General features: G+C 36.0%; 1 protein-coding gene across 2 annotated transcripts; it reads left to right on the top strand.

Annotated features, from left to right (window-relative positions):
• The first annotated feature begins 1,332 nt into the window (after window positions 1-1,332).
• CREBRF (CREB3 regulatory factor) lies at window positions 1,333-22,973 on the top strand. 2 transcript variants are annotated; one of them, XM_087709615.1, is made up of 10 exons: window positions 1,747-2,190; window positions 6,134-6,233; window positions 11,645-11,840; window positions 12,495-12,620; window positions 15,436-16,495; window positions 17,844-18,038; window positions 19,146-19,335; window positions 20,764-20,837; window positions 21,392-21,514; window positions 22,556-22,973. In XM_087709615.1, exons 3-10 carry the CDS (start codon window positions 11,727-11,729, stop codon window positions 22,669-22,671), a joined length of 1,998 nt encoding a protein of 665 aa, XP_087565741.1. In that variant the 5' UTR covers window positions 1,747-2,190; window positions 6,134-6,233; window positions 11,645-11,726; the 3' UTR covers window positions 22,672-22,973. The 2 variants fall into 2 exon arrangements, with proteins under 2 accessions (XP_013913239.2, XP_087565741.1); XM_014057764.2 differs by lacking the exons at window positions 1,747-2,190; window positions 6,134-6,233 and adding an exon at window positions 1,333-1,470.
• The last annotated feature ends 2,820 nt before the right edge of the window (window positions 22,974-25,793 follow it).

Below are 25,793 nucleotides of genomic sequence, written 5' to 3'. Positions count from 1 at the left end.
GTTTGCACTAGCCTGTGGAACGAACTACATTGAACAACATTGTTAGAGCTAGTAAGAAAATTTTGGTCCAGTATTTTGACTTCTAAAGGTTTATTTACATATACAGATAATCCTCGACTTGCAACCACAATTGGGATCACAATTTCCATTGCTACCAAGTTGCTTGTTAAGTAAGTTGTGCCCAATTTTATGATTTTGTGTTTACAGTTGTTAAGTGAACCAAACAGTCATTTAGTGAATCCAGCTTCCCCCATTGACTTTGCTTATGAGAAGTCATCTGGGAAGGTCACAAATTATGCTCACATGACCCTGGAATGCTGCAATTATTATAAATACATGCCAGCTGCCAAGCATCCAGATTTTGATCACATGACTGCAGAGATGCTGCAATGGTTGTAAGTGTGAGGTCCAATTGTCACATTTTCAGTGGCTGTAAATTGAGGACTCCCTGTATTTGAATACAGCAACTTTAATCAAATACAAATGACTCAATCCCATGTTAGATAGGATTTAGAGAATCATTTGGAGAAGAAAATGCCTCCTTGGAATCTATTTGTAGATTTTTTTAAAAATTAGAATTAAACAATTTTGCAACCAATGAGCAGTAATTTGCTTTCAGTAGTTCAGATCCCATAGGCTAGACATTTCAGCCCCTCAATCCTGCAGCCGGTATTTGTGCAGTTGAAGATAAGATACTTGCACAAGAAGCAGGCCCCGAGGACTATCATCCTGATCCTCACCAAACACCTGCAAAGTAGCAGGACTATGCATCCTTCCGCATCTCTCTATTTTAAAGGTTTAGTGTCAATTTCTAGGATGACACCTCATCCTAATTCATTCTGAATTAAGTAAGGTTGCACGATGGACTCGGTGGGCCCCCGCAACAGAGGTGTCGGGATTGCAGCTCTCCTCCTGCTGCAAGAGTCTGGCAAGACTGGAGACAATTTAAAGATCCCTGGAAATCAGCTAGGATCGATTAAAACCGGGCCCTTTGGTTCATGCCCCCATGGAACGAACGGCCAATGCAACTCCTTTGCAATTAGAAGCTCTGCTACCTCTCCTCCCCCCTCTTCCACCTCCCCCGTTGAATTCCCGCCGCCGTCCCCGTCAGCTGAGCGAGAAACCTTCCCTTCTGCCCGCCCTCGCCCTTCGCTCCGTCACATGAGAGGGGAGACCCACCGTTCTGCGGCCGCTGATTGGTCCTCGACCGCGCGCTTTCTGATTGGAGGCCTCGGCGCCTTGCTTTCTGCCTCGACTTGGCCGTGCTCGCCCTTCCCCCCCTCCCTCCCCGTTTTTTAAAGGCCACGTGATGGGGGCGAGTCACGCGATTTCCGGGAATCCGTCAGGAAGGGACATAAACAAAACAAACCCCAGAGCGGCATGGAGGGGCCGGGCCAGAGCTGTAGCCCCAGCAAATGCTAGGACCAGAAGTGAAACATCCTCTATACCCCCGCTGGGTCGGGGCCCCAGGTGAGGAGCCACCAAGGGAGACGGGAAGCCGTTGAAGCGCCGGCCGAGAAGGAGGTGGGGAGGGGGAGGGAGGGAGAAGTTTGGGGGGCTCCGTGGCCCCGAGGGGGGGCGGAAGAGAGCGGCTGCGGGAGGGGGGGTCGAGGACGGGCAGAGCGACGGTCCCAGCAGGTTCTTGCAGGAGCCGGGAAGCCCTTTCGGCGGGCGGAAGGATGCGGCGGCTCTGGCGGGAGGGAGGCGCCGATGGTCCTTGCTGCCTGGGGCAGCGGGAGGAAGAGGGAGAAAGGGGGATTTAGGATGGAGGCTGCTGGTCGAGGTCGTTTTCGTGCAGGCGGCGAAAGGCGCTCTCCTTCCGCAGCGTGGCTTGGGGAAAAGGCGATCCGGAGCCACCGCATTGAGAACTATCGGTGGAAGGGAGAGTTTTTAGGCAAATGGGGGCCGCGTTGCTTTTAAAGTTAAGATAAAAGGGGTTTTTTCAATCCTAGAAGTGTCACGTAGGGTGGGGAGAGAGAACAAACCCCGTGTTCTTCGAGCGCTCTCCCTGGGTGGAAAGGGACATGGAAGGGGGCGTGTGCTTGCTTGCCTTTCTCCTCAGACTGCAGAGGAGCCCGGAGGTTTCTTTTAGTCTCCTTTTCCGTGTAACCTGGAGGAAGGGACTTTTAGGCTAGGCGTTTCTTCAGACATCGGCAATTTGAGTCGGAATGAATTTAGTGCTTCGTTTTTGTAAGGAACTTTTTATTTTAATTTAACCTTCTCTCCCCCCCCCCAAAAAAAAACCTGATTTAACGCGTAATATAACCGTAGGAAGGAGAGACGGGGATGGGTGAGGAAGAGACCTAGCTATTTTGTTTTTGTGCAGACTTCTGCATGGTTCCTGTACTAGTTGGGCATTTGAAGGAAAACTCTTTCACCTATTATAAAGAGCACGCTCCAGTCTTGCGAGGTCCATTCGGTTTGGTTCGATTCAACATTTTCCATTTCAGAAGAGTTTGCCTGCCTTAGGTGTACCCACAAAAATATGCTCTCGGTTTTTTGGTTTGTTTATTGTTAATGAGAAAAATCCGTAAACACTGACGAAATGGTGAGAGAGCCAAGTGTTCGAAGACTCTCATGGGTTTCAAATCGCGTTCACAACCTAAGGCTTGCACAGGTCGACCCGGTGTTCCCACCCCAATATTATTTCCCGCTTAATCTGCAGGGGAAGGAAGCGAAACAAGGTTATCTGGCTCGACCCTCGTAGTTGTCACGTTGGGCAGTAATCCCGGCGAATGGAGAAAGTAATCGGCGATGGGATTCCCCACCCCCCAAAAGTGCTTCACACAGAGCAGACATTGATGGGAAAGGAGAAAACCTTTCGGTTTTGCAATGCTGAATGTGACTGGATGGGGCGTGTGAGGAGTCCTTGTATGCATTGCAATTCTAGGAGTTGGCAACGTTCAGTTGTAGCCCTAAGGAGGGAAAGGGAGGCATCTGAGATTCACCCTCGCTATCCACCTTTAGTGCGGACCCCTCTTCTCTCAGATGCTCCTAGGCAGCATACGGATGTTTGTAATAAAATAAGAAGAAACCCCACCCATCCCGCATTGATAGGCTACAGGTATCTTATTCTCCCTCTTTTTTAAAAGAAAAAAAAACACTTTGCAGCACACAAATTTTTTTTCCCTAACTTCCACGATGGGGTGCAGAGGTCTGCCCAGATCTATTCCCCTCGTTGCCTTCGTGGGCCGGCGGAGTTCCGATTAGTTTGGAACATCCAGAAAGTGATTTGTTTACATGTCGCGTCATTCTAACTTGAGAGAGGCAGCTAGTCAGAAAGAACGACGCCGGGCACGGCCAATGGCGGCAGAGTTTGGAACAGACCGGGCCAATAGGATTACAGCTAGGGCGGAGCGAAGCGACAATTAGTTAGAGTGTGTTTCGGTCCTGTTTGGTGGAGCGGCCATATTGGATGGGAGGTGTGTTAGTGGTTCAGCTTAGTGATATGAATTGGCGAGTTTCGAGCACCGGAATATTTTTAAAAAATCATACAATTAGAATTGAGGGGTAATAAGAAAAAAGCTACAGCTGAGAAACAACTCTCTATGGGCATATAGTTTTGTAGAACTGGGAGGCAGTAAGCTGGGCACCTTTTTCATAGCAGAGAGGAAAAAGTTGTAAGCTCCAACATTACCACCAAAATGCAAGAAGACTAAATAAAAAGTAGGCAGGACATGCTTTTGTTTTGTGCTGTGTGTATAACTTCCTTCCCTGGGTTAATGGGTGCACTTAAAATACAATGCCAGATTTCTATCTATTACCAGGTAGATGATAGAAATGACTAGCTGAGAAATAGCAGACTGTCCATCTTTGAGAAGTGACGGTGAGGATTAAAGTAAATGCAGGCAGCCCTTTGAATGGGTGTCCTTCATTACAGGACATTTTGTTCAGCTGGTCACTGAAGATGGGTTAAGGGATACTTGGGGTAGTTGGATCTCTTTGCAAGCAGGACCTAGTTGTGGAATTTTGAATGGAAAAAATATAACTATTTTAGATAAACAATAGATTGGTTTAATTGCATTTTAACTGCTTGATATTGTGTTTTGATTGCAGCATGTGAAATTTATTTTTTTTAAAGGTGATGGTTTTGCTATAGATTTAAATCGGACACATTCATCCTAAAACAAGCATGCTCTTATTCAGGCCCTACACTATTCAGCTTTTAAAGATTTAAATCTTGAATTGAGCTAGAAAATAATTACCAAATAATTTCCCATTATTGGATTATAATCTCAGTAATATAAATCCAGCTGCATTTTGTATTAATTGAAGTTTCCAGGGACTCTTTAAATGGTAAAGTTATATAACGTATTGCAAACTTCTAAATATGATGTTAGTACGGATGGGATAATGGTCAGGCGAGTATAGAAAAGGTTGAAACGTATAAACTGAACTTTAAGGTATCCAATCCAGTATCATCGATACATTGGTGCCATCTCATTCTACAGTTCCCAATTATTTATCTAACAGGCTCAGATCTTAAATAATAATTGGGACAAAATAGAGCCTGTAGCCTGTCAAAGGATATGGTATCAAACAATTTTCTAGTATGCCAAACTTTCTTCAATAGGACTGAAACAGTTACTGTTGTATAGCTTCTGAACATCAGCCTTTGCTAGGTGATCAAGATAGATATCTTAACTAATACTGTAATACAAAAACCCCTAAGCATCCAGAAGAATTAACAGGGCTATACTTCCATTATCCAATTTCTTTTGTAAATTTTAAACTAATACAATCAAAACATTTCCACCAATAAATAATTGAAACAAATACAGTACTGTATACAGTAGTCCTCAATTTATAAACTTTCATTTAGTGAAGTCTAAATTATGTTTTATATTTGTAGTGCAAAATCAGAGAAATTACTCAAAACTAATCAATTTTTAATTGCATTGATATTTTTTATTGTCAACTTTACAAAATAGACAATGATTGTTGCATATGGTATACAGTTTCTAAATCAAAAACAAGACATGAAAATCAAACTCTTCCTTTGCACTATGAAACCTTACTGACTGATTTTGCTTAATTTGTCCCCACTTTTCCTTCTTGTATGTTCAATTAAGCATTGACAGTTTCCAAAAATACACATTTATGTAGTGTTGGTATTTTTCCAATTTAAATTTCTAACTTTTTTAAAAAAAAGCTATTTAAAATATTAGTAACAAAAGAATGTACTATAGTACTCATTGCAGGGATAGGATAGGATAGAACTGGAAGGGACCTTGGAGGTCTTCTAGTCCAGGTCCTTGTTCAAGCAAAAAAACCTATACTATTTCAGATAAGTGACTGTCTAGACTCTAGTCTCTTCTTAAAAACTTCCAGTGATGGAGCACCCACAACTTCTGAAGGCAAGCTATTCCACTGATTAATTGTCCTCACTGTTAGGAAGTTTCTCCTAAAACTTTAATTTATTATAAGGTTAGTAACTGCCCAACTGCTACATCAAATTTGTATGTTTTCTTGGCTCATTTAAGCCAATTGTGATCCATTAATGCAGGCAATTATGTGTTCTGACCTTTCAAAGGCTTGAGACTTGAGGTGCAATCTTCAGCTTCAAACATAAGCAGGCTACATGAGATTTGATGAATCAGAGATTAAGCTAGTTATATTAACAATTACTTTTGAAAGCAGAAAAACCCTTCTAGAGTGCTGATCATGAAAAAATCAGTATTTTTGAAGAACCATGTTACGTTTGTATTGTGAGGCTGTACTAGGCAGTTTTTCATGACAAAATAATCTCTTTTGGATGATATCTTTTATGCCTATAACAACAAACTTATCCTGAGCTTGGAAACAGAAGTCTATGATGCAACTAGGGAAATCAGTTTATGAAAAATCAGTTTATTCATTGTTTCTTAGATGAAAGATCTCAAGTATTGTAATTTAGAATTGAAAATTAAGAACTGATACAAGAATTGTTATTTGCTGAGGATAAAAATTACATGAGCACCCTTTTATTTTAATTGCTGTATAGGGCTGTCAAGCAGGAATAGAATAAAACAAAATATTTGCACTGTAAATTGCAAGCTGCTTTAATAATTTGTGTTATGAATTAAAAAATATGTACTTTTACTTTGATTTTTCTTTTTAAAATATTTTCCCTCGACTTTTCATTTTATTTCAGGGATGCACAAACTCTGGGGCCCAAAGATTACAACTTGTTTTTAAGTAGTGTGCTTAGGGCAGCACTTCAAAAACTGAACAGGACCAAGGCATTGATAAAGGCAAATAAAATTGCAATATAATTAAATGATGTTACTTTCCATGTATTTTATGACAGAGTCTGTCTATTTAATTTTGCAGCAGCTAGCTCTCCAGAGCTAAGCACAAGTACCTACAATATAGTTACTTATTCTGAGGAGAAATCTGGGTCTTGCCTTACATACCAGTCAGGCTTTTCAGTAGTGGAATATTGACACACCTATGTCATTCAGCTTTTAACTTAACAATACCTGTGATGAGTGTTCCATACATGCACTTAGTTCTCTTTCCCCTTTCCCACAAAAATTGTGCCCCATGTATTAAACAGTGTTTACACTGGAGAAGCTAAGGCAGTTAAAGTTTTAAAATTCCTGTGAAGAAAAGAAAACAACTCTGAGCATTGACATTACAACCCAAAAGAAATCCCATATCACAAGTATTATATTTTGAAAGTAAATTTGTATCACACTTAATGTAAATTTTTCTCAGAATTGACTTGATTTTCTTATAAAATTGCTATAGTTTTCACTATACTGTAGTGAAGAGATTGCTGTGTTTCTCTGGGAATTGTGATGCACTTAGAATAGTAAATAATCTAAACCTTTGTATTAGTTTTAGGAAAAAATCACAGCTATCCTATGCTGAGAGTTATGTAAATTGCAATTGGTATTGTACGAATTATTATAAGATAATTGTTCAGTAGCAATTGAAGACAGTTCTATCTGTCTTCAGAAGACCTATCATTTATGTATCATAGAACCCCAAATGCTTCATATAATACAAAATATTTGTGCTTCTGTCAGCGGTGTTGTATGCAGGAATACTTGGGCGTCATCTGATTCTTTATCAATTAAAGCATTTGCATTACTTTGCTTGGAGGGGAAAAAAGAAAAAATTGAACTATTCTGGCATGGTCATGTAGATTGGGCAAAGTGATCTTTTAGACATTGCATTGAAATTACATTTTCAAACATCCCTCGTTATTGATATGAATTATAAAAGTCATAAGAACAATGTCCAGAGATCTTCAATTCATTGTATATTTAATAGACTACCATAAATGACCTTTATATTAAATTATAAATGTTGCAACTTGTAATTTTATTTCAAATTACTCCAAAAACATGTTGGTATGCAAATTCAATAAAGCAGTATAACTTCCAAAATGCCATCATTTAGCCACATTAATGCCGGTACTGAGTTTTACGTTAAGCTTGCTCTAACTTTTCTTCTATTTGTATTTTGATTTATTAGAGGGATGGGGTGATAAAACAAGTTGAGAAATAACTAGAGTACAGATAACTAAACTCAGGGAACTTTCCAAAGCCAAGAAACATTCAGAATTGTCAATTGCATAAAGCTGAAAGGGGAATACTGTGATCTATCCTCTAATACTCTATCCTCAAAGCTACTGATCATAAAGCAGTGAGTTGATTTTGCAAAAAAGCTGGTAGGCTAGATGTGGTTAGTACATGATAAGTTACCAGAAATCTCAGACCCGAAGGCTCAACTAGAAAATAAATAGAAAATTACCAGATGATGGCATTGGCAAATAAATCATCAAACAAACTACATTGACATGTCCATGTCAGTAGCACTGGAGCTTTTCTTAAAAAATTGAATATTGGATACAGCAGGATACAATTGGATGGCAAGAAACAATTTACAGAGTAGGTTGAGTCACCTGGGTTAGGGAAAAATTCCTTTAAATATTTCTCTGTAAAGATTGGATCCCTTAAGTTGATGGATGCTAAATTTCTTAGGTATGTCTTAAGAAGCCTGCAGATGTAGATAAGTCAGTAAAGTCAGTAACACAAAAGTCCAAGGTTTTTGTTTAAAGAAGTCTATATCAGCCTTTCATTTTCAGATCATGTTTCTATTTTGCTTTCTATCCCAACTTCCAACTATTTCAGAGCAAATGGCTAGTGCTTTTTTCTTAGAACAAGGGTACATTCATGATTAGTCTTTCTACACAGTTTTATTGCTACCGTGTTTTCAGAGTATTTTCATATCTATCAGCAACACCGCACTTGTGTTTTCCAGGCTGCTACTTATCAATAAATTCTCAGTTTAGTTAAGAAGGGTTTTTTAAAAATTGGAATATTTCTGCTTAAACATGGAATTTATCTAGGTGACTTTTAGATGTATTTGATACAATTCCTGTCGTGTTTGTTCACTGGATGTATTGATTGAAGAGATTGTAGGGATTTTTGTGCCACTGCAGCTAGAACAATGTCATAATGTGGAGACCCTCCACAAGTTGAGAAAGAAAGGCATAAAAATGAAATTTTCATTGTCAGTTATAATTGATCAACAGTAGTATTATGCACAAGCAGAATCAATGTTATCATTCTGTAATAAAAGATTTATTGTGCATAAGGATACATAGCATAATGCATACTTTTTGTAATCTGGCATAATTGTCATGAATGCCAAAGTTGTTTATCTAAGCTATTAACAGAGAGCATTATTTTGTGTGTGTGCATTTGAAGTCTGCTTTGTGTTGTGTTCTGTACACAGGAAAAATCTTTCTATAAATACTGTACTCGAGTATGAAAGGCCACATTCTGGAAGTAAGTTTTTAAAAATCAAGGAAGCAAGAACTCCGGAACTAGAAAAATGAAAACTTCCCTCTTATTCTTTTTTTAAAAACCTTATTGTTTTCAGCCAAGAATTGTTATAGCCCTTTAAACTTTCAAAAAGAAAAAGAACATTTTCCAAATCTAAATTATCTAGGTGTGGTTTGCAATTGTTGCTTTCCATTGAAGGCAGAAATAGAAAGCAAACTGAAAAATTAGATGGCTGAGGATGCTGTCTGAAGCAGTTTAAAGGATTCAAGCAGGATGATTTGAGCAGTCAGAACAAAGAGTGATGGACTGTACTTGACTTAAATCTGTGCTACAATTAGTTGTTTTTCCTTGCAATAATTACTGTGAATGAACATTAAGGTGACCTATATCTTTCATTTTTCCCAATAACACAAAATTCAGATGTTGCTCTCTTTTTTTACATTACAAGCAATGCATGCAGTATTGCTCAGGAGCCTTTATCCTCCTCTAAGTGATGAAACTGGGGGATTGGGAACTATGAACACAGGACCTCTCTGTTTTTTAAAGGTCTGCATCTTTAAACCAACTGCACAGTCCCAAGAAGAAATACAGAGTTGCAGACAGATGCAGTATTCATTGATTACACAAAAGCCTTCGACTGTGTTGACCATGATAAGCTTTGGAACTGCCTCAACTGGAATATCACACCACATTCAGCCCCAGTCATTGTACTCTGATCAGGAAGCTGCTGTAGAAATGGAATATGAGGACACAAAATGATTCAGAATTGGAAAAGGCACTTGACAAGGTTGAATCTTGTCATCTATCTTATTCAATATGTACACACCAATAGTTATGAGAAATGCACATTCAGAGAATCTACCATTGGGGTTGAAATCAATGATATGAATATCAACAACCTCCAATATCAGATGATACAAGATTGCTCGCGGAAAGCAAGGACGATCTGGAGTGACTAATCCTGAGAGTCAAAGATGAAAGTGAAAAATTTAGACTGCACCTTAACATCAAGAAAACAAAGTTAATGACAACTGCAGAGAACATGCAGGTCAGAATGCAGATTAGTGAGACCATCAAAAAGGTAAAGAAATTCATCTTCCTGGGCTCTAAAATCGACCAAACTGGGGTCTGCAGCCCTGAGATCAGAAGGCATGTAGCAATTGGAAGAACTGCAATGTCTGGCATGAATAACTACTGAAAGACTAAAGACATCAGTCTCACAACCAAATGCAGATTAGTCAACGCAATTATTTTTCCAATTACTACTTGTGGCTGCAAAATCTGGACTCTAAAAAAGGCAGATAGGAGAAGGGTGAACACCTTTGAACTTTTGTGCTAGAGGCGACTATTTTACACATCCTTGTTTTGTTTTGTTTATTATTACAATGGAACCAAATTTAATTATTCCAACACATTCATATAAAATTTGAAGCTGATCTGCAGTATCCTTAAGTTTAAACACAATATTTGATTACACTTGCAAAGAGAGACAATGAACAATGTCATTTCTGTAACTTAGTAGAAAGTGACACAGCGCTGTGTAAGTTATTTTGCTAATGTTATCTGCTATGTTTAGTACACTGAATGTGCTTAGCTTAGTTGATACCTTGCAACAGTCTGCCCAAATCTTAAACATCAGTTTATCAAAATGCAGCTACTTTACATGGAAATTCTGAGAAAGTTTAATTCTTTAAAAAAGTCCGATCTTTTGTATAGGATATTTTTTTAAAAAAGAAATAAGAATTATTAGGATTTGTTTTGTTTCCTTATTCAGGTATATCTTAACCTGCTAATTTTTCACTGAATTGTTATGTAAAATTGTTCCTAGCATGTAAAGTAGTCACCCTGCTTTAATATGCTTAATTTTTGTGTGCTTATTTTAAGGGATTTTAGACCATGAATTTTTTTTTTCAATAATAAGCAGTAGTAGAACAATAAAGGCTTCACAAAAATACCATAATCATAGCATGGGACATTAAAAACTTTGACAAATGAAGTTGAAACCAGGAGTAATAAAACATTAAATAATAGCAGCAGTAGTTAAATCACCTATTTCTGCATAATCAAATACAGACTGGGATGGAAACTATTCAGACTTTGGAAACTTGATATGCATTTTAAGATCATTTTCATATTTTATTTGAATCCATTTGGAAGTATAAGTTTTCTTACATTTGAAAAAATAGCTTTCCGCATTATAAAAAGATATGGGTATGCTTTTGATTTAGGATATGTGCCCGAAAGTAATTCTATTATATTAGGAACAACTATACAAGTAGAACTAAAATATTCTCTTTCATAGCCAATCATCAGCAAAATAGTTGCCTCTATAAAGTCATAAGAGGCAGCTTCTCTTGTGTATGAATATGAATTCTTCTGAATCCATAGGGCCATCTACTTTGTGATATAGCATAGAAAGTACCAATTACTATAGAAGCACAAGCATTTGGCCCATGTTAAAATAATTCATCTGAATATTAACATTAGGCTGAAGCAGTTCCATGTTCAGGTTGTGCTTTGATACTCATTAGAATATTGAAATGAGGATTCCTGGACCAATTCCACATCCTGGTGACATTGTTCAGTTTACATTGAAAACAATTGAGAAACAGTCATTGCAAATGTTCTGAATACAAAATTGTGTTTTAGAGCAGACTAGATGAAGGAAACATCTTAAAACAGCTGCACAGACCATTTCTTTGTTTCCAAACATAACTCAAATATGACAATAGAGAAAAAGAGAAAATGTGTGAAAGAGAATGTAGAGGAGATGCATGTAAAAATAATTGCAGCAAAAAATGAGGACTAAGATACTAAGCATGTATTTAATGTAAAATCACTTAATGGGTTTCTTTTCATTTCAGGCACAAATTCCCCAGAGGAAAAAAATATTCCAAGTAATCAAAGTAAACATTTTCCTAGCAAAAAATCTGCAATTCACCTTGTATGAGTTATATGCTGCCTACTAACCCAGAAAAAAACCTGGAACAGAATTTGCAAGCAAGGAAAACAAAAAAGTTGGAGTTGAATTTGGAGGATCTGGGCCTGGAAATGCCTCAGGTAAATGCCCAATATACTTATCTAAGCAATTTTAATACTGTTTCAAAAGCAAAATAACAGCTTAAAAGAATTGTATCTAATTTGGTATCTACCAGTGTAATATCATTATTCTTCCAAAAACAATATACTTTGGTTGATGGTTTATAACAAGAATATATGTTCTTGGGAAAGAACTCCAAAGTAGAACAAGCAGGAAGGCATGTAGAACTTGCTACCTCTTCTGACCATTATGTTATAAAAGGATAATTTTTATTACCAATAAAAGTAGGAATAGCTACAGTACACATTTATTTAATTTCAAATATTGTAGATAGGACAGAAAGACTAGAGATTGTGTTTCTGCAAACCCATCATTTGTTTTAATAATTTTTATTGAATAAATGACAGTAGCTAAATTCACAGACATAAATAATGATAGATTCAGAAAAATGCTAAACCAAATTGGCTTAGCACATCTCATGAAGTCAGCCAGAATCATCATACCATATATGTAAAAAATACTAAAAGGTTGTTAAGTTCAAATATTTATTTTAATGCATTGTAGGAATGAAAAAAAACATAAAATATAGGGTGTTTGAAGGGTTGATATTTGTGTTTTGTTTTATAATAAAATAGATGTGTTTTAAGTTCCAAACTAATATGAATTTATTATAGCCCAGTGTGAGTGGAATGGATCCTCCATTTGGAGATGCCTTTCAAAGCCACATGTTTTCGGAACAGAGACTGATCAGCACAGATCTCTTGGCTAATAATTCTGACCCAGATTTCATGTATGAATTGGTAAGCTGCATTCATTAGTCTTTTATTGCATGAAGCATATTTCTTGTTCCTAAAGAAATTTAGGTGACGCTACCCTTTGAAATCCTATGTATATGTATATCATATAACTTGATTTTTATACTTCTGTAAAAACTGTTCTAATTCTGACATTTCTTAAGTGTTTGAGCTGTATTATAATGGGGGTGGTATAAAATGTATGTGTATCTGTGAGTGAGTAAGTGTATGTATGTGTATTAGACTTTTATATGGTAGATACTAAAATATCATGAGAAGATTCCTTTGGATCAGACCAAAACCCTTATCTGTTACCTCTGTCATGTGTACATTTTTAAATTATATCATATATGCTTTTATTCAGTTTTTTTCTAAACCACATAGTTCCAAACTTGTAGGTACTGCTTTAACATGCTTTATATAATGAGGGAGGCGGGGCTGATGTCACTACAACACGACATGCAATCTTGGAGCTCCAGGATTGCTGTCAATATCTCTGCTGCTAGACAGTCCTTTTGGACCTAAACCATCCCGCAGAGATGGTAATAGAGAAGGGCACGTCCTGCTGATCTCTGGGGCATCGCAAAGCCCCTGATTGATCCAGGAGAAGCTCTTTTTTCCGGCTACAAGAGAAGCAGCCATTGAAGCTGCACAACGTTGGGACAGCCCCCTGCAACGGAAGCAGAGCAGGAGAGAGAGAGTGTTGAAACTGGTGAGAAAAATTTTACTATTGGAGAAAAGAATACCCCCAAAAATTTAGAGCAAAATTAAAATTGAAGACAGAAGAGAGTAAGCGGCGGATTAGAGTGTTATCTTTTTTCCTTAACTTCGTTTTCTTTTTTTGGATGGAATTCTTACAAATGCCTTTTACTTTTTAAATTGGACTGGGCTCTTTCTTCCTTCTTCTTCTATTTTTCTTCACTTTTTGTATTTGTGGAGCAAGAATCTCTTTCGTTTTGTAACGTTCAGGTGGATTTTACCTTTAAAAAAAATTTTCTCTCAAGCTTGGAACAAAGAAAGGGCTAAAAGCAGGAGAAAAAGAAGTAACACTGCCACCTAGAGGCTGGAGGCTTGGAAACACTAATTCCTATGAACATTTGATTTATATTTTATATCTCGAAGCCCTTGACTTTGTTTACTGAAAGGAACAGTGGGAAGAGCACGATTTGTTTATACAAGTGCTCTTTTGGAGTATTATCAGTAGCTGGACTGAAGTAAAGAGAAAGCCTGGACTTGAAAGATTATAGTGAATTTGTTTGAAATTTAACAATAAGCCTTGGATGGTTTAGTGGCAGTGCTTACAACCTGGAAAAATGGTGCAACATGAAGAAGAAAAGGAATTAACATTGCAAATAATTATGTTAGAAATTCAAACAGTTCTAATAAGCACAGAGAGAATTGATAAAGAGATTTGAGATTATAGAACAAAAAATAGAAAAAATGGAGGGAAGAGTTGAGAATATTTACAAAACAATGATGAAATTTGAGGACAGAGTTCAAAAAAACTGCAGAGAAATATGAACAAAGTGGTAAGAAAATTGTTGACATTGACATCAAACCAAGAGTGGAGGGAAATGATATATGTAAATTACTGAAAGGAGAGATCGACGAATTCAAACTATATCCCAGACTTCAAAATATAGATGAAGAAATTTGGTAGAAACAATGAGAGTACTTTTTGCAGAAGCACCAGTGATAACCAAAGGCAAGATGATGGAAGGAACAGATGGAGGGTTTCAACTCTATAAAATATGGAATGAACAACAAGTTGCTAAGAGAAGTCCATGTAAGACTTATCAAGAAAACACTTAGAATACAGATTCTACAAATGGCAAGAGATATTGGACTGCACTACTACTGGAAGGATACAGGATGATGAAATGAAATGTTACAGTAAAATCAAGTTAAACTTAAACTTTGAGTATTATGTATAAGATAAAAGTAATAATAGTTATAGTCAAATAAATGATTAACAATGATAATAATGCATTTATATATGCTAGATTGATAATATGAAATTTTATATAAAATTGCAAGTGGGACTATGGAGATGAAGTTGAAAAACTTTTTATAAAAGATAAACAATTTTATATAGAATAGAATATAAAGATGTTATATCATTGAATGATTTTAGGACGATGTTATAAAACATCATAATATAAATTTACCTTAAATTTAGTTATGCTTCACATAAAAAGAATGTAATAATAGCTATAGTCAATGAATGTTTAATAATTATAATAATTGTATACATATATATTAGATTGATATTAATAATGGGGGAAAACATGGAATTGGAAATTATTAGAGAATGTTACCAATACTAAAATAATAGAATGACTTAGAATAGGATATAAAAATACTTTATTATTGGATATATTGAAGATGATATAATGAATTATTATAATATATGAATTTATATTTAGAATGCCTTGTTTAAAATGAAACAATAGTGATAATCAAAAAATGAAGTACTATAATAATAATGTATACAAATATATTTGATAATATGTGACTTTAGATAAAGTTTAAGCTGATGACTATGGAAAGGACACACAAAAACCATACAGTGTGGCGATTGTGTAACCAATCGACAGACTGTATGTAATTGAAGATGTTTTTATGTTATATGTCTTGTTTGTTTATGTTTGTTTAAAAATAAAAACAAATATTTAAATAACATGCTTTATAATATGTCTTTCAAGGTGCACCTGATATTAATTATTAATTTATTTTAGTCTTAGCTGGCTAATGGGGTAAGACTCTGGATAGAAAATGCATTAACTGTTATTGATATGCTTTTGTCTATTTACTTTAATAGGACAGAGGAATGGATTGCCAACAGAGTTCCAGGGACAATCTGCTTTCTGTGGAGGACTGTAAAGAATTTGAGAACTTAGAGACTCTTACTGACATTCTGGATACTGAAATGTCTTTCCCTGCTAATTGGGATCAGTGGGATACTTACTGTGAAGATTTAACAAAGTATACAAAATTAACCAGCTCTGACATTTGGGGAACAAAAGAGGTGGACTATTTGGGTCTTGATGATTTTTCAAGCCCGTATCAAGATGAAGAGGTAATAAGTAAAACTCCAACTCTGGCTCAGCTCAACAGTGAGGACTCTCAGCCTGTCTCAGATCCACTATGCTATTCAGAGTTGCTGTTCAATGCAAAACAAACCCAATTAACGTCTCTGCCAACCAAGAAAATTACAAGAGCAGCCACCCCAGTTTGTTCATCAAAAACTGCTCAGGCTGAAGCACCTTTATCTGAGTTTGCTCACAAAGCAAGCAAGGCGAATTCAAGCACACAAATCATGGTTAAGACCAATATGTACAATAATGAGAAAGCGAATATTCACATTGAATGTAAGGATTATGTTAAAAAGGCAAAAGTGAAGATAAATCCAATGCACCAGAACAGGTCCGCTCTGAGCCAGGCAAATGCTGATGCTTTAAAAGAAAACACCTGCTACTGTGGAGTTGTAGCAAAGAGACAAGAGCAAAAAGGAATTGACCCCCTTCAGAATCACAGTGCTCCTGTATTGCCTTTCAAAGAGACTCAGGCTCTGCTCCTCACGCCACCCCAGGAAGCTCCAGGACTTATTGCTGAGAAGAGCAACCTCTCTGCTAGCACCTCGGTGTCAGATCCTTCACAGAAAAAAGAAGAGCATAATTATTCTCTTTTTGTCAGTGATGGCTCAGCTGATCATGCAGGCACAGCCGATCCTGATGAGGATGAAGATGATGAGGAAGAGGTGGAAGATGAAGATCACGATGAAGGCTTTGGAAGTGAGCACGAACTATCTGAAAACGATGACGAGGAGGATTATGAGGACGATAAGGATGATGACATCAGTGATACATTTTCTGAACCAGGTAATTAAACTCATGCGATTTAGATACAAACTATTAAACCTCTCTTCTTCGTGATGCTTGATGTTCTTGAAACACATTCTCAAATTGAAAATGAGTTTTCAGCCAAATAACTTCTTGCTTAATGTAACCAAAGGAAACACAGTCTAGACTGCAGCAGTGTTGTGTTGTAATTTAATGTCTTATACAACACTGATGAGGTTTGTTTATATTTCATATTTCTAAACCGCCCACCTCCCTCAAAGAGGGAGGCCCTGAGCAGTGTAGGTTGCTTTTAAAATAAGCTGTAAATCATCAATGATATATATAACAGCCTGTCAAGCATCCATTTAGAGGTGTAGAGTTTTTTACATTTTGGGAATGTTGAGATATGAAAATTTGATGACCATGCTGTATGATCTATATAGAAGTTTTTCCGGAAATAGTGTTGATCATTCCAATAAATACCACTGCTTCTTGTTGTCCATCAAGTGATTTATTATTCTTTCCATTGCATAGCCTAATATAAAAAAATCATGGGTGTATCTATTTAACATTCTATCTAACATTCATTTCCTATGAGCATAAACAGACACAAGCACAAATGACTTCTGTGGGGAAAAAATAATATCTGGTCTGGGAAGCCAGTGCCTATTTAAATATGAGATTTTAAAAAATGCCTATTTAGGATGATTTGGAATAGTAAACAAGCAGTGAGCAGGCGAGTGAAGCTTCATCTGCACATGCGAAGGGTCTAGGTTGCATGTGTGAAGCTATTCCCCCCCCCCTCCCCCAGGTCCATGGAAGACAATTTATCTTCAGAAAAATTGGTCCTTAGAGCCAGAAATGTTGGGGACCACTGCTTTAAAGCATACTACATAAACTATATATATATATTCAATATATATATATATTGAATCTCTGAATACTTTGACTTTCTAAAATCAAAGAAGTAGAATGCTGATTTGAAGAGGCCATTAGTTGAGGAGACAATTCAGTAAAGAACTTCCAGGCTCTGCTTAATAGCAATAGCAATAGCAGTAGACTTATATACCGCTTCATAGGCCTTTCAGGCCTCTCTAAGCGGTTTACAGAGAGTCAGCATGTACAAAATGAACAAAATGGTTTAGAGATACTCTGGAAAAATCCTATTCCATCAGCCCAATTTTGTCCATTAGTCATCTGATAAATTCTCTGTCACCAATTGGGAGAAAAAAAATTGAACACTGCCAGAAATTATCAAAATTTAAAGTCTCATTTCCCCTTTATTCCAGTCCTTTTTACCCTTACTTTTGATATACTATCTTCTACCTATCTCTGGTCCATTTGGTCTGGACAAGCTCTATAAAAGTACAACTTTATAAATGTTTAGGTTTTGAAAATGATTCTGTAGAAGATTTGAAAGAAATGACTGCAATATCTTGTCGAAAAAGAGGCAAGCGGAGATACTTCTGGGAATATAGTGAACAATTGACGCCATCACAGCAGGAGAGAATGTTAAGGCCTTCTGAGTGGAATCGAGAAACCTTACCAAGCAACATGTATCAGAAGAACGGATTACATCATGGTAAGAGCTGCTGTTTACAGAATTTCCTGTATCATTTAAATAAAGTGTATAGGAATTTCAAATATGTTTAATAAGTGTTGGGTTAACATTGTGTTGCAATTTGAAGGTATTGAAATGTGCATGAATATATGTTGGTAATATTCTAAAATTTCTTCACCGTAACTTTCTTTTAAATAAAATATGCAACTTTCATTCACACATTCCATTAATTTATTGAAGTAATTGGAGGAGTAGGAGGAAGGAGTCATAAAAAATTTGCTTTTGCAACTTAGAAACACTTCTTCCCTATTTTGTGTATCATTTGTGACACTTTGGCAAAATTTGTTTTCATCTTCCTCTTTCCAGGAAATGCATTATGGGTAGTCCTCAACTTACAACTATAATCTAGCCCAAACTTTCTGTTGGTAACTGAGACAATTGTTAAGTGAGTTTTATCCATTTTACAATGTTTCTTGTCTCACTTGTTAAGTGTATCATCACATTTGTTACATTAGTAAAGTGAATCTATCTTCCCCATTGATTTTGCTTATCAGAACATGCCACCCCAGGATACAGTAACCGTCATAAATATGAGCCAGTTGCCAAGTGTCTGAATTGTGACCATGGGAATGCTGCAATAGTTATAAGTGTGAAAAAGGGTGATAAGTCCCTTTTTTCAGTGCTGTTGTAACTTGGAACAGTCATTAAATGAAAAGTTGTAAGTCAAGGACTACTTGTAATAGTCTGCATTTGTAGACATTAAACTTGGTGAAAGAAATGAAAATAATATGTTTATGTTATTGGTGAGAGCAGTTGTCATTAGTTACATCAACATTTATTAAAAATGCTTTAAATTAAATGCATAATAATCTAAAATAGGTATTACTGATTTTCTGACTATACATCATGCACCTGCAGCATGGTATTTATTTATTTGTTTTTGCCTAGTATTACTTCTAACATGTTTTGTAGATTGTTTAAAGTCCACATAGACTTCTTAGTTGTATTATATGAGATACAGTACTGGCAAAAACACCAATGTACAATAAGCATTGTAACTGATATGTGCACCTTCAATTTGAATAAAAATTTGCAACCTATTGATTATGATTGTGTACATTTAAACAGGAAAATATGCTGTTAAAAAGTCACGAAGGACTGATGTAGAAGATCTGACACCTAACCCTAAAAAACTGCTACAAATTGGAAATGAACTTAGGAAACTGAATAAAGTAATTAGCGATTTGACCCCTGTCAGTGAACTTCCCTTAACAGCAAGACCAAGATCAAGGAAAGAAAAAAATAAACTTGCCTCTAGGTAACAATTTCCTGAATAAATATAGCATTAGCAATTCTGTTTGTTCCCTGTTTATGTTTTGTGTTTGTATGCTTGGGTGTATGCATGCATGTGGCTCACTATATATAGTGAGCCACCGAGAGTTGGGTAGTATATAAGTTAAATGTTGGGTAGTATACAAATCTGTTAATTTATTATTATATTACTATTGACAAGCATTATAGATTGCTATATTGAAAAAGGAAAAGTTATTCTGCAAGTGACAGATTTGTTTCTGATGGCTTGGTTAAATTTAATCATATCTGAAAGGTTGTTTATTATTTATTTCACAAATTTATATGGCAGCCCAACTCATGGTTACTGAGGGTATTAAATTCTTCCTTACTTCCTTAATTAAAATTCTCCTTTACTCTCTTGCCTCACACCTCTCATAACACATTGGAAGAGTCTCTGATGATAATTGCCTCTTGTGTGTAGCCAACATACACTATATTCCCAAAAGTATTCACTCACCCATCGAAATAATCAGAATCAGATGTTCCAATCACTTCCATGGCCACAGGTATATAAAATCAAGTACCTTGGCATGCAGACTATTTTTACAAACATTTCTGAAAGAATGGGTCGCTCTCAGGAGATCAGTAAATTCCAGCGTGGAACTGTGATAGATGACACCTGTGCAACAAATCCAGTCGTGAAATTTCCTCGCTCCTAAATATTCCAGTAAACTATCAGCTGTATTAAAAGAATCTGGAAGTGTTTGGGAATGACAGCAACTCAGCCACGAAATGGTAGGCCACGTAAACTCATCCAACATCAGTGTGTGACCTCACAAATGCGCTTCTGGAAGAATGGTCAAAAATTCCCATAAACATACTTCTAAACCTTGTGGATAGCCTTCCCAGAAGAGGTGAAGCTGTTATAGCTGCAAAGGGTGGACCGACGTCATATTGAACCCTATAAATTAGGAATGGGATGTCACTTATAGTAAGTTCATATGTGAGTAAAGGCAGGTGAGCGAATACTTTTGGCAATATAGTGTATTTACATTTTAACTATTACTGAAACATAAAATTCTGGAATGGTAAGATGTTACCAATTTGGGGGGGAGGGTTATAGTATCATTTTTGCTTTAATGTCATTTTTATTCCTATTTATGATAATTGGTTTTTAAGATTGTACTGTATTTGTTTTAAATTGTATTATTTGCTAAATGTAAATGCTTTAGAGTCTCTTGATTGGGATAGAAATATGTTTAATAATTAAATAATCGCAGAGGAATTATTTTGTTAGTGAAAGGAGAAATGAGAGCTGGAATCAGAAATTATAGTCTGGGTGTACTACTTGGTAACATCTAATATTTTGAACCTCTGATTATTTGTGTGACAAACGGTCCGAACAACAGGAACAAAATCTCACCTTCAATTCTTTTCCTTCTCACCATCACAGGGCTTGCCGACTGAAAAAGAAAGCTCAGTATGAAGCCAACAAAGTTAAACTTTGGGGACTCAATACTGAATATGGTAAGCTTTTATAGGAGGAAAAAACAACTGTCTTGTATTTGAAAGTACTACACATACCTGGTTTAAATTTATCAAAATTAGGATACCTTATTAAATCTTTCAAGTATGCTGATTGATGAAACTGTCTGCTTTGAAATATGATAATTATCTGAAAGGTGGTCTATATGGGAATTCACAAGGTATTCGGTAAAGTTATTGTGATTTGTAAAGAGATTAAAAAGGTTTAACAATCTGAAATGTTTGCTACATTGCTTGATGAGAAAATGAGGGAGAAGGGGGCATTGTAGTTTAGGATGTCCCCAGAGTCTTGTCTGGCATCCGTTTGTTTGCTTCATACAAAGATTTTTTTTCTTTAAATGTTTTTTTTCTACCTTTCAATCTGTAGTTTACTTTTTTTCTGTATTATTAATGCACTTTTATTAGTTATTTTATATCAATATGGAAATTTCAGGTGGAAGAATGGTATAAAATTGCTTTTACATAATAAATGTATTCTTCCTTTTCAGAAAACTTGCAGTAAGGAGGACTTATATTGTTGCTTGATCTCTTTGCAGATAACTTACTGTTTGTGATCAATTCTATCAAACAAGAAATTGTGAACAGAGTGCAGAGTCCTAAAGATGAGAGAGTAACAAATATGAGTCAGAAGCTTGATGTACTTATTAAAGACACCCTTGGTAAGTGAACGTACTATTTGTTCAGTACTATTTATAAGCAGTAAAAAATCAAAATAGTGCTCTCACTTTAAGTATTTCTAAATTTTGAAAATACAGTTATCTAATATATGAAATTAATATGGTCATACTTCTCATAAAAGGGGATTCTGGGTAGCATATAGCAAAACAAAGTATTAAAACAATAAATATGTCAAGCATAGTCATAAAAAAAACCCAAGAGATTCGCTTAGCAATGGACACTTCAAAACCTCACTGGCCCCTTGAGACCCCCTAGACCTGATGATAAAACCAGGTCTTGAGGGATTTCGAGAAAATAAAGGAAGGATGAAGCTGAATCACTTCAGGGGGAAGAACATTCCATAAGGAGGGAGCCATAGCAGAGAAGGTTTGGCTGCTCAGGCCTGCCAGTTATAGTTCCCTGAGTAACAGAACCTGCAGGATGTCTGCCTTGCCAGATTTGATGGGATGAGCAGATGTAATTGGTAGAGACAGTCCCTCAAATAACCTGCCCCCATGTCATAAAGAGTTTTAAAGATCAAAATACAGCATCTTGAATTGGATACGAAAGCAGACTGGCAACAATGCAGCTCACAGAGCAGATATGTAACATTTGTTTTAGTACACATAACTGCCTACATTACTGCACTTTGCACTAGCTGAAGCTTCTGAAGCTCTTCGAGAGTAGTCCCACCCATGTACAGCTCATTACAGTAATCCAATCTGGAAGTGATTAGGGCATGAGTAACCGTGAGCATTGCCTCCCCCTGCATGATCCAGGAATGGATGTAACTGGTCAAAGCATGAAGCTACAAAGGCATAATCCTAGAACTGGCAGGCACCAAACTCTAAATGAGTCAGTTTTGCTAGGGTTCAGATAAGCCTGTTGTTCCCCATTCAGACTCCCATGCCACTGCTAGAATCATAAGACACACACAGACACACACACACACTGGCACAACTTAAATTTGTAAGGAATAAAGAACAAGGGACACATAAATTCTTAGTAATATTCTGAAGATGTGTTTTTACTCATTTCTCTAGGTCAGCCGGTATCTGGACAAACTTCAGAATTTGTGAACCAGGTTTTAGAAAAAACAGCAGAAGGAGATCCTACAGGAGGACTTGTTGGGCTGCGAATACCAACATCAAAAATTTAACAGACATAATTTTATCCCATCACACTGATCAGAGCTCTGCCTGCATCATGAACTACTACATTGTAGAATTAATTCTGGTCTGCATGTGAGTTTAGTGCTGTATAAAACAGTTTAAGTTCCATTATTTTTTTTATTTTTTTTTTATAACAATGTAGTAAGTTAAGTGAAAGCATGATATAAAATGCTTAATGGCATTTTGGAGCATAAACCTTGTAGATCTAAATCTGCTTCTGGCATAAATGTAATGGCTACATGTTTATTTTAAAATTAAGTTTATCTAGGACCAGATTATATAACTTATGTAGAAGCAAAATGTTTTTTGCAAAGAAAAAAATTAGTAAAATGCCAAACATTTTGGCAGGTTTATGCTCTTAAGTTTAAAAAAATGTAAACTCAATGATTTTTTTTTCAAAAATTGTTGCTTTTTTTCTTTTAAATTAAACAATAAGTTTTCTTTGTAACCTAACTTGTAAATAGCACACTTAGCAATAAAGCTAGTGTGCCATATAAAAAAACATATAATTTTCTGAGCTTGATACGGTATTTAAATGTCTGTGCAAGTAAGAAATAACGTATACTCTTTGTGCCTTGTATTGAATAGGGAGGGAGGGAAGGGGAAGAATAAATATGGAATAGTAAAAATTTTGTAGGATGAAGAAACTCCTATGGGAGAGAAGATATATAGATGGTCTCATGGGTTTTAATGTATTTGTTCCAGCTCTTACAAATTTTTGAATGTATATAGGAATATGTTGAAAATGTAGATATGCCACAGAGTCTATGTATTGTATAAAAGATGGCTCTAGAAAAATAATTTTCGGTACTTGGCCGGAAGAAAACAAATACTTGCACATTAATGCGATTGTTTATTTTTGTACCAAAGACAAATGCAACTGAAATGGCAAACTGCCAGTTTAAGTAAAGTTTTGCACAGCTTACATGATACTGTACTGAATGTATAAAAAGAAAAATAACTTAAAGGTCAGGGTTAGGGATCTTACTGAACTGTGAATTTCTTTCTCTTTGGGTCCAATTATCTACAGAAAGAGCATTCATACATTATTATTTTGCTGATCCTCTAGTTTGTTCATAGTAGATAAATTGGCCATTTAGAAGACTGTAAATCCTTTTTTTTGTTTTCTGCACTTATCGTAGAAATTTTAATATATTTGGATTTTAGTAAGCTATTGATAAAACAGATTTCAACTTTGGGAATTAGAAAATTTAGCTTGTAGTATACTTCCAACCAACCAAAATAAAATTATTTTTATTGTAATATGTATATATGTAAAAAAAAAAGCTACAAATATTTAATTCCTTAGTTGCCACTTTTCCAATTGTATTATTGTGCATGTGATGTTTCCAAGAATCAACACAGGCGGGGGGGAAAAAGAATTTCTAGATTTTATATTTTTGTACAGATATTTGAACTAGCTTCTTCAAACTTATATGTGACTTATTGTTAACTCATAGTTTCTATGATTGGGGGAATACAAATGTGTGTGCAGTTTGCCTCACAAGAGTTTGCTTTTAGTCAGTGTTAAAGTACCAATGAAAAGCTTTATCTCTTAAGGAGAGAGTTATTTATGTTAAGACAGAATCATTATATGGTTTCATGATTGCCTTTCCTCCCCCTTTTTTGATATAGATGACTACGTAACACTGTTTACTAAAATACCAAATAATTTAGATGTAGCTCCAAGAAAATGCAAAAAGCTCATGGATTTCCCTCTCCCCCCCACCCCACCCCCCAATTCTTTACATACATTTTGTAATGCAGTTGTTGCATCTCAATGGATTATTCCTAAATGGAACCTAACACTCATTTTTTTAAGTTTGAAAGATTGGAAAATGCCAATATACCACTACAGAGTTCTACCATCCTACAGCTTTTTCCTTTTTAATGTCTCTCAAATCACTGTTTATTGCCATTTACTTTGTTTAAAAAGACATCTGAAGTATTTGTAAGACGTCACTAGAAATTTGCATGCCCTGATGGAGCAGGAGGATTTTTAAGATAAACTGCAGCCAAAACAACATTGGCAGCTCAGTAATGTGCCTGACTTAACACTTGTGGGGAGCTTTTGTCTTCTGAGTATTTTATATCCATCTACCGTGATATACTGGAATAGTGTTGAGTTTCATTGGTAAATGGCATTTAAATACCGTTCATGCTAAGATTCTAATTCTGAATCAGAATAGCATGAAAAAGATATATTCTACAATAAAATACAGCTATTTTCTAATCAGGATTTATTTAGCAAGATTATACTGACAGTAAGATATGATACCCCTTTGAAGCTCAGTTTTCTCTGAGCTAATACTGCTTTTGCAGCTTGTATGTGTGTGGGTGTGTGTATGCGTGCGTGCATGTCTGAAAACTGGTATGATTTTGTTCTAGCAATGAAAAGAGACTTTGACCCTTTTTAGTGGATTCCATGCCCTTGCATTTCAGTGTTTTCTATGTATTAAGTTATAGTCAAAAAGCTTTTAAATAGTTGAGCTTTTTAATGGTGACACTTTATTTTGTATCTATTTATATATGTATGTATATCTTAGAAAAGCACTTTGTTTAAAAAAAGAAAAAAAGATATTGCATTTTATATGATTCCTGCCATTTGCTGCTAACTCTGGGCTGGTCAGGATGCTGCAGCGATACTTGATCTAAATAAAACCTGGCAGTAAAATGTAGAGTAAAGTTAAGACCTTTGCTGGTTTAATCTTATTGTAAAGATGACATAGGCAAGCTGTGCAACTTTACATTTTAACCAGGAGACTCTGTGGCATTTAAAACAGTCTAGAAATGGTTGTACTTTTAATGCCAGTAACAATCTGCTTCCTCTAGTGTCATTAAATATACGTTTAGTGTATAATTATCACAAAGATTTTTAAAACCCAAATATTCATGTTTTGTTTGGGGAAAATGTGGCATGCATTTTTGGCTGATTATCTTTAGAAGAGTTCTAAAGGTTTTCAAACTTCATACATGGAATGTGGATCTTATTGAAGTCTTTGGTCATTTTCTAAGCATAGATGTTGTGGATATTCTAATGTCCCTCAAAAGCAGTTATCCATTTTTTTAAAAGGCCCTAAATTCTCTTTCATACACTGGATATTTTACA

Source organism: Thamnophis sirtalis, unplaced genomic scaffold (assembly GCF_051295495.1).
Source record: "Thamnophis sirtalis isolate CommonGarterSnake01/CBP01778 unplaced genomic scaffold, rThaSir2_p1.2 scaffold_3, whole genome shotgun sequence".
Classification (NCBI taxonomy): Eukaryota; Metazoa; Chordata; class Lepidosauria; order Squamata; family Natricidae; genus Thamnophis; species Thamnophis sirtalis.
This window is presented reverse-complemented; position numbering and strand designations above follow the sequence as displayed.